Raw genomic sequence first — 9,669 nt, 5'->3', positions numbered from 1 at the left:
ATTACACTGGCCAGTTTTGATTATGGGGGTGGGGGCGTTGTAATAATCTAAATCTCCCCAGTAATCTAAACTGGCCAGTAACTTACTGTAAATTACATTTATGCTCAAAGTCATGAGGGAGGGAAGCTGTTTTACTTCAGTTGGTCGTTAAGTGGTTACTTTTGCAGATTTTGAAATGGATTTAGATTTTTTTTGGAGAAAGATGTCTCTGGAGAGTAGGAAGAATAGATGACCTTCAACGGTAAACTAAACAGGGAAACTTAGTTTAGGTTTTTACATCTCAGGTCTTAGTATATCCATGTTTGTATGAGGAAATAGATTATGAACCCTTTTTATAAACTTTCGGAATTGTATCTATTGATGGGACTGTGTTATTCCGAGTGATGTTATTTGTATGGTCATTATTTCTTTTCATTTATTTATTAAGGATCTCAGTAGTTGTCATAGTTGATGTCATTGTCATTCTGTATTTGTTGGTTACTGACAATATTGTTTATTACCGGTGTATTGTCTTTTTGGAGTACCAGGCGTAATCAATCTGTTATTACTATTTTCACTCTGATGAAGACCCTGTGAGGTTGAAACCAGTCAGCGTTATAACCAAAATGCCCAACTAAATACACTATAACTCTTCTCCTTGCTCTGCTTAACTTTTCAGTTTTTTCCATCTTCAAGAGCTCCATAGTGTTCCTTGAACTTACCTCATGTGAAACCAAGGGAGCACTTAGCTTCTTCATTTTTCTTATTATTTGCAAATGTTAGTGACTTCATTTTCCTTACCATGTACACAGTACCAGTACCAGTGTGTATTTCTATAGTTTAAATAATTACTTTATTTTGAAAATGTAAAAAAAAAAATACATGAACCTATCCTGTCACTACTCAGATTACTTTAGTTTTATTAATACAATTAAAACAATCTGAATAGTGACAGGATAGGTTTACTTTAAAAGTTCCCAGCACCAACTCTGAACTTTAAGTACTCCTTATTACGGGAACTGCAACACAACTTATAATTTATATAATATAAATATTGGTATTTTTTCACAACATTTGTGATTTGTTTTTTCTCTTGCAAAAAAGATATTTTGATATTGATTGAACTTCCTGAGTAAAGAAAGCTCAACTGGGCGCCCACATAGCTCAGTTGGTAGAGCGGGCGCCCGTATATAGCGGTTTGCTCCTTAATGCAGCGGGCCAGGGTTTGATTCCCCCCCTGCGGCCCTTTGCTGCATGTCATTCCCCGTTGCTCTCCCCTTTTTCATGTTCAGCTGTCTTGTCAACATAAAAGGCCAAAAATGCCTGAAAAAGGATCTTTAAAAAAAGACAGCTCAACTAACAAATAAGCAGTAATCATTCAACAAATACACCCTCATATCAGGATAAAATGTCATTGTATCCTTACCCACGTAATAACAGAAGTTCCTCTTGACACGATCAAAAACGAACCAACGTTTTTTCCACGATTTGATTTTGCCGCCCATCTTCACCAGGTGGCCCTTGCACATCTTCTCTGTGAGGATGACGAAGGGGCAGGTGTCTATGCTGTGGCCGGACGACTCCACGTGGGCTCGCAGGTCAAACTCCTCTTTGCGGTTCGGCAGATAGCGCGTCATTGGACGGGCCTGTGGAGAAAACGCTACACGTTGCTATAATGCTGCTCACCAAGAGGTGTGAGAAGATGAACCTATGGGAGTGATTAGCAGAGACTAGCGAATTGTAGGCCACTCGGGGTTTGAGTTTTAAAAACAATATTCATTCGTCTTTGAGCTCTTTTGCGGTCTCTACCAACTCCTGAGGGAAATATCTGGCTCTTTAGCTGCTGAAACGCTCCGCTGTGTTCACCAGCTAGTTGCTAACTGTGTCTGTCTGCCGTTTGGTGCTGAGCAGGACAGTGTGCACAAGGTTTGAACCAAAACAATCAGCTAAAACAGTGGCTCTCAAAGTGGTCCTTTAGGGGAATTCCAGAATTCATAAGTAAATGATAGAATTTATGACCATTTTGGTCATGGGTTTCATACACTTTCTATGATAAAATCCTATCAGATGGGGGCCCCCGGGACTAAATCATTTCAAATAGAGGTCCATGGTCTAATTTGTCAGTTTAGGGGTCCTTGACATGAAAAGTTTAGGAACCTCTGGGCTAAAAGACACTAAAATTCTCTTCTGAGCAGAGGGAAACTACAAACTACCCTGTGGGTTCATAAGTACCAGTGATCCCTTTCCAATTACACATAGTCACTTGATATATATTATAAAAATGTAAACTTTAAGTTGAACTCAAGCAGAACTAGTTGCATTTGTATTTAATGATTTGAGGATATTTGTTTACTCAGAGTACTTTACCAGACAACTGGTAATTAAATACACTCTTTTAAGATAAAAGCTTTAATTATGTGTACATTATATTCTTTTGCGTATCCCCCATCCATTTGTCTCTCTGTTCCTTCTCTCCACCCTCCCTTCCATTCTCTCCCTTTCCTGAACAATCTTTGATCTTCCCATATTCCCATCCTCTCTTTAGTCCCTCGTCTCTCATCCTCTCCCCCAAGTCTCCTGTCCCCTCCCCTCTTCTCTGTTCTTCCCGCCGCCCGTCTCCTCCCGCTGCTCCACTGACCTGGGAGAAGTGTTTCTCTCTCATCTTCACCTCCTCTTCCACCAGCCTCAGCCTGTGGGCCGTCTCGTCCTGAAGCCTCCTCTCGGCCTCCTCTCGCCTCCTCCGCTCCTCCTCCAACATCTGCCGCCGAGCCTGCACCTCTCTCTCCTGGGAGCGTCGCGGGAGGAGAAAGAGGAACAGATGGAAAGAGAGAAGAGAAAATAACAGGGGCAAAAGGGAGACGAGGAGAATATGTAAATGGTAGGCAAATATTGCAATACAAAGTGAATGACTGTCAGAGGAGGCACATGAGAACACAAGTCCCAATCCAGGGTTTTGTAAAATATATCCCTTAAATCTACATATAGACGGGAAAGCTTTGCTGATGTAAAATGATCCTTTGCAGCTTTCAGATATTTGCATACAGGTCTACTTTGTTTCAACATGTAGAAATAATACAAAGGTAATAAAAGCACTTACAACATCATTTCACCACACTTTGAGTTGAGTGATCACTCTGATGCACTTTTTTAATTATTAAACATGATACTCTTGCGGTAATTCAAATGTATTGCTCGTCAACATTCAGGGTCAGTGGTGTGTTTGGTGATATAGTCATATGTTATGTTTTACAAAAACTTCAAAAACATTTATGGATTCATTCCTTTTTTTAATGACAGTGGAACATAATCAAAGTTTATTGGGTTAAACATCAAATTGATGTATTTCATATTTGAATACATTTGACATATCATGTCATATGTTGTATAATTTATCCATATTGCTCAGCCCTAACTCCAACTACGAAATGTGGAGCCATTGAAAATAATCTCTATCTTTTTTATGGGAGTCCTTGGCTGCAATGCCAGAAACATAAATATGACTTTTGAGAGTGCGGCTCCATATACTCACCACTAAAAACCAGCTTAAATGTATTTTATTAGAACGGCATTTGTTACGCCAGAGGTGAGGTGATAAGGTTTATCAATTGAAACTAATGCTGTAACTAATTAATATAGTCATTATTGATTAAAGTGTAAACTATGCTCTTGATAAATCATTAATAAGTTTGCATAGTTGTTGAAGTGTTAGAAAATAGTTTTTTAAAAGGACCTGCTATACCATCCCACGAAGATGTATTTAACAGTCCAAATTCGGGAGATATTCAGTTAACAGTTAAGTTTTATATTACAAAACCTGTACATTTTTTTTTAAATTTTTGCTTGAAAAATGACTGAAATCATTGACTGAGTATCAAAAAAGGTTGCTGGTTGATTTTCTGTTGATGGCCTGAATGACAAATTGTGTTGAAAGGTGAAAGGAACTTGGATTTGATGAAGTTTAGAAAAGTGATTGGCAAACGGATGAAAACGTCACAACAAACCACATTTGCAGCACTAAAGCCAAGCACTCACTCGGTTCTCCATCAGCCTGGCTTTCTCCTGCTGCGCCTCCCTTAACATCTTCTCCATCTCTTCTATCCTCTGGGCCTCTAACCCGCAGGCACTACAACACACAGAGGGAAGGAGTGTCTGATGACACGGCTATGCGGCAAGGCTTGGGACGGAAAAAAGTAAACAGACATGCCTGGAAACCAAACACTGAAGACAAAAAAAAAAAAGATGGTGACAAAGGTTTTCCTCACGAGCATCAGTAAACGGAGTCTTTGATCAACCTAACTTCATCAAACACTGAAAACTTGAAGAGGTTGGCATGGCAACAGCCGGTGTACTAGAAGTCACAGGAGCAGACATGTAACAAAACGTGTTGTCACGGGAACAAAGTGCAGTGACCCTTCTCCTGGGAGATGGGGCAGACTTGAGTGTTCCCATGGAAACAGAGCCAACTGCTAATTTTCCAGTCTCTCACCTTTCTGGGGTGCAGGCGGAGTTGCCGGTGGAGACGCTGGTCTCCATGCTGTCTGAGCTCTCCAGGCTCAGGGTGTCGTACGCTTGGTTGCCACTCGGTGGCGACTGATGATGCAGGATGGAGTGATGGACTGTGGGAGACAGATCTGTGGGAGCGGATAGGGTGCAGAGTCCACAGCTGTCACAGACTTACAGCGCCCTCTACTGATAGTGTCAAGACATTGCTACTAGTGGATTATACTCAGACCCAGAGCATGTTAAATGAAATAGACCTGACTTATACTTTTCTCACAGACTAATGTCATGGGTGCGTACCAGGTGGAACCCTCTAGTGTAAATAGATGAAATGGGACTCAGGGACTCAAGTACCTTTGCTCTGCAGAGCGAGCTGCTTCCTGGGGTCCATGTCTAACGGGTTTGTCATCTCTCTCAGCATTAACTGTAACCCCTGAAAACATAGAAAGCATCACACATTTAACTACTTAGAAGATTTGTTTTACAATGTACACGTGTTAAACGGATGTGCTCACCTTTGTGGATGCATTTTTCTCATGAGCAGCACTACTGGAGTGTGGCAGTGTGCAAGATGCCGCCTGCCCGACCTCACCATCTGACTTGGACTTCAATAACTGAGAGAAGAAAGACAGATCTGTTCATTGTTTCTTCACATAAGTATATTGACACAATTACTGTCCTTAAGTGCAATTTTAAGGTACAGGTTCTTCACTTGAGTGTTTTAATTTTATGTAACTTTATGCTTCTGCTCCACTACATTTGTTACTGGTCTTTTTTCTGTTTCTCACCTCTTCAGCAGAGCCCAACACTGATTGGTGTTATTTGTTTTTCCTATTGCTGAAGCATGATGATTTATGTTAGTTAAATGTCCTTTTGGCTTGAAGTGTTTGTATTTTTAACAGGAAGACATGCTTTAGGCCTACTTTCAACCTGCAGGATCTAGTACCCAATTGAAAATTAGACTAATATTTGTATCTCTCATTGATAAATTGTAGCAAAGTTCCTGAAACTACAGAAAAACTACCCTGGCTTGTTTTTTTCCACTAGAGGGCCTCCTAGTTATACAAATATGGATAGTGTGCTGATCAGGGGTGGGAGATAGTGTGTTGGCAATGCATCTGGGCTGCTGTTATGGCTCTGTAGCCACACAGTGAGACGAGTAGAGAGTTTACCTGACTGTGTCTGCGTGTGGAAAGAGACTTTGCAGGCAGTGGTGGAGGACATGACTGAGGCTCTCCAGCAGCCATGATGTCCTGGTACCAGCGCTCGAGGTTAATAGGAGGCATTGCATTCCTGCTCAGCTCAGGCTGGCTCTGAGGTGAGGAAAAGCATCCAGCCAAAGAGTGGATAGAGGAGCAGTACAGCATCAGTGGCAGAAGCATCAAGCAGGTAGAAAAGATCAACATGAAACAGGCCTTGCGGAAATAGCAATTGTTCAGTGGATGGCTGCAATGTCGGAAAAACTGAGTGGTGTTTTTAGTTTTAAAAACAGAACCCCAAAAATTAGGTAAGAATAACAAACCTGCGCAGAGAGAAAAGAGGAAGGACCACGTGCAGTTGAGTGGCATGAGAAGGTGGATTGAGAGGAGGCAAGTTGGAATGATGGAATAGAGGGAGAAGAGGAGGGATCAACTCTCTGCATCCCAAAGATCTGGCTTAACTGACTGACTGTGATGTACTCCTTCACATACACAACCAGTCAGTACAGACACAAGACACACATACATTTACATAACAGGGAGAAAAGAAAAGGGAGGAAAAAAATAGAGATACTGTCAATGTGCATAGGTGGATAACATTTTTTGATACACTGACAAGTTAGAGAAACATATCACAGTGTATGGCAAAGAGCAGGCAGGGTGTCTACCTCACATGGCAGAGCTGGAGCTACAGCGAGGGAGAGGCAGTGGAGAGCAGCAGGGGAAGAAGAGTGAGGTTGCATAGCAGCATTTCCATACATTTTATAGACATCAGAAAGCCTGAGGTACTCCTGCAGCGACAGCCAAAAGACAGGGATAAGAAGTCTGCAGACGGCAATAGTCAACATTTAGAAAAGTCATGCAAAGATGCTCAAAGCAAAAATGTGGGCATCACAACTCACTTTGTCTTTATCTTTAAAATGAATATGGATTGCTGTCACATTACAGTTTAGCCATCCCATTCCAAATGTGTTATTTTTGCATCGTGTAATGCTTCAGTTCTTTATAGTATAACCCTACAATTTGGAGAATGTACAAAACTCAACAAACAAAATATATAGAGAAAGGCAGAAACTTGACCTACCAACATACACACTGCAAGCTTGCTGTCAGTATTCAGTATTTGCTGACACACCATTATTTGTATCGTATAAACTGCAGCACAGGCATTTATTAGCCATTTGTTAGGTTTCGTTAAGAAGAGGATTTTGTCGAGATTTACCTCCTGCAGCCTAACAGGATAGAGTTCAGGGGAGGGGATGTGAGAGGAGGAGAAGGAGGTAGAGGAGGGACAGGGGCTATCCGGAGGGCCGTCCACATAAACAAGGTCAGGTTCGCTGATGTGAAGAAAGTCCTGTTCAAAAAGTTTGTCTAAAGTGAATAAAAATCCACTTGGAAGGAGAAGTTTTTTTCTTCGTACTTCTCCTCCAGCTTAGTGACCACAGATGGTTATGAGGCATGACCTCACCTCTTTCATACTGCTGTTAGGCTTTGGGAAGTTTCTCCCTCCTGTCAAGGTGTGGTATTTTTTCTCCAGGGCACACAACCTGTCTTGCTCCTAAAAGGCAAAACCAGCAAGGACATTAAGGCGTTTTCACAGTTTGCCGTGCATCACTATCATGAAATAAATGAAGCTTATTGTCTAGGCAGTTAAGGGGTATTTACAGCGAAAGGCTAACCTTGTGTAACAGCTGCAGAGTTACTGTCCTGTCCTTAGCCATCCTCTCACAGTCTTGAGCCGCCTGTAGCCCCAGCTGCTTTACCTGAGCTTCCATAGTGGCCATCTTCTCCTGCAAATCAACCAGTGTCTTAATGTCACGCTGACATATAATTTCATGTTGGGGATAATATTTTATGCGTTTTCTGTTACACATGATACCTTCCTCTTGGCCACGCTGCAGTGATACTCGGCTCGCTCTTGGAGAAGCTGCGAGCTCTGAGTCTCCTTCTTCTCCTCCAGACTGCTTTCCTCCTCCAGCTGGCAGAACTCCAGCTCCTCAAACTGCTTGGTCCCGGACTCCAGAGCTTCAGCTTTCTGTCCACAGACAAATATACATGCAGGTTGAAATCAATTAGAGTTATCAAAAAATAAGGCAGGCAATATTCTATGTTTCTTATTGTTAACAAAACCCCATGAAAAGACTAAGACCAACAACTTATGTTGTCTGTGTATGCAAAGCTTGATATATCTTAGTACCCCCTTTTCCAATTCATCTGTGGTTGAAAATAGTCACCAACTAAAGCACTGTTTGAGTAATGTTTGCTAAAAGCTACGTTATCCAAATGTTTTAGAAAATTAGCCCCTTAGCCTTTAAAAGTTATATTGAAGATAGATCAATTTATGTCTTCAGTAGTCTTCTTGAGTGCGACGGAGAGTTTGGAAAGCATTGAGAGATGAACTAACACATTCTTGGTTTTGGTGTTTTCATGGAATTTGTTCACAATAAGAAAAATATACAAAAACACCAGACTTATCCTTGAATGTCCATGATGAAGTTGCCAAAATTTGATACCATCAAATCTGCCAATAATCTGCCTGTAAACATAATGTGTGCGTATATGACTTGAATCATTCATGGCAAAGGGCATGCAAACTTTTAGAGCAAAGCTGTTAATGATATTAACTAATTGCATTTGACATTTCAAGCATCCAGAATGAGGGAACAGCAGAGAGTCTAAAATTGCTGCTGGAGTAGCAAAAGGTTTGCTGTGTAGTTACACTGATAACCGTATACCGCATGTTTAGATCATGAAGGGCAACAGCAGAAAAAGAGGAAATGCACAGTCTGCAGATTTATGAGTAACTCTGAGTGCTTCAAAACAGAGTCAGTGTTACGTCTGCAGCCCTTTCTGTGCAGATCATACACAACTGTGGTACTTGGTATATTATAACTCACTGTTGCCAGCCAGTGGGCTGCGTGAGAACACTGACCCTGCTGAGCTGCTCCTGTAACTGTTCCCTTAGAGAGAAGGGGCACTTATCAAACTGCCTCTTCAGCTCATTGTACTCATTCCTCTGCTTTTCCAGGGCCTTCCGCTCAGCCGACACATTAGCCCTCCCCTAAAAACACATAAAAAAACATAGACATATGCACGATTGGACACACACACACACGCACGCACGCACGCACGCACGCACGCACACACACACACCACCCCAGGGAGAAACAAAAAAGAAAAGAAAATCACAGACAACTCAAATCCATGCAACAGGCCAAGCAGTTAAAGTATTAGAAGGTTGAAGCAGAGGTCAAGTTGTCAGATGTGTTAGGGGTTGCAATGCTTCACACATTTGTTAAAATAAGAGAAAAATATAAAGGTATATGCACATCTAAATCAACCTTTAAGGGTTGGTCATATCCTGCTAAAAGCCTATTACATGTAAGAAGATTTTGGCTGTTTTTGTCTTTGTCTTTTTAAACACAAGAACTGTTGGACATTTCAGAGAGAAGACAGTTTGTGCTTTGTGTTTTAGGACCAACAGCTAATAAATAAGCAGTGCGTGTCAGTTGAGATCTGAGAAAAATGTATCTAGACAGCTTGCTCATTCGGGAAGGAGTGAGTTTTTAAAAACTCAAACACAGATGTTCCAGAACATTCACGTGCAAACTATATGTATAAGACCAACGACTTTGAGCAAACTGACAGTGTTTACTGCATCACATTGTTTGGTCCTGGGTGCCCACCTTGTCCTTCTCTTTCTGGGTGGCCTTGTCCAGCTGGCTGAGTTTGAGCTGCAGCTGAGAGAGGATTTCATTTTCAGCCTCCACTTGCTCTTGCTCCGCCCGCCTCTCCGCCTGCAGCAGGGCTTGCTCCATCTCCACCTAGAGACAAATATGGAGTCAGAGTCTCTAAATCACCAAGTGTTGTCAAGCTAAATAAATACTTCAAGCTTCCACTCCTCTCACTATCAGGATGGATCTAAGAGTGCCCAAGCTAAAGTGTGTGTGTGTGTGTGTGTGTGTGTGTGTGTGTGTGTGTGTGTGTGTGT

At 41.7% G+C, this 9,669-nt stretch overlaps 1 protein-coding gene across 12 annotated transcripts in view; it reads right to left on the bottom strand.

Moving 5' to 3' along the window:
• Window positions 1-9,669, bottom strand: part of phldb1a (pleckstrin homology-like domain, family B, member 1a) — a 29,835-nt gene that overhangs the window by 4,204 nt on the left and 15,962 nt on the right. For 6 of the 12 annotated variants that reach the window (XM_032534463.1, XM_032534465.1, XM_032534464.1 and 3 more), the window contains 15 exons: window positions 9,365-9,502; window positions 8,611-8,739; window positions 7,558-7,713; window positions 7,358-7,468; window positions 7,147-7,236; window positions 6,901-7,032; window positions 6,347-6,469; window positions 6,002-6,160; window positions 5,652-5,792; window positions 4,995-5,093; window positions 4,834-4,912; window positions 4,466-4,610; window positions 4,012-4,102; window positions 2,618-2,764; window positions 1,406-1,625 (listed from right to left, as the gene is read on the bottom strand). In XM_032534463.1, coding sequence (XP_032390354.1) covers window positions 1,406-1,625; window positions 2,618-2,764; window positions 4,012-4,102; window positions 4,466-4,610; window positions 4,834-4,912; window positions 4,995-5,093; window positions 5,652-5,792; window positions 6,002-6,160; window positions 6,347-6,469; window positions 6,901-7,032; window positions 7,147-7,236; window positions 7,358-7,468; window positions 7,558-7,713; window positions 8,611-8,739; window positions 9,365-9,502 — 1,960 coding nt within the window. The remainder of the gene's footprint in view (window positions 1-1,405; window positions 1,626-2,617; window positions 2,765-4,011; window positions 4,103-4,465; window positions 4,611-4,833; window positions 4,913-4,994; window positions 5,094-5,651; window positions 5,793-6,001; window positions 6,161-6,346; window positions 6,470-6,900; window positions 7,033-7,146; window positions 7,237-7,357; window positions 7,469-7,557; window positions 7,714-8,610; window positions 8,740-9,364; window positions 9,503-9,669) is intronic. The other 6 variants (XM_032534466.1, XM_032534469.1, XM_032534467.1 and 3 more) reach the window with 6 other exon arrangements.

Source organism: Etheostoma spectabile, chromosome 13, assembly GCF_008692095.1.
Source record: "Etheostoma spectabile isolate EspeVRDwgs_2016 chromosome 13, UIUC_Espe_1.0, whole genome shotgun sequence".
In the NCBI taxonomy this organism is placed as follows: Eukaryota; Metazoa; Chordata; class Actinopteri; order Perciformes; family Percidae; genus Etheostoma; species Etheostoma spectabile.
This window is presented reverse-complemented; position numbering and strand designations above follow the sequence as displayed.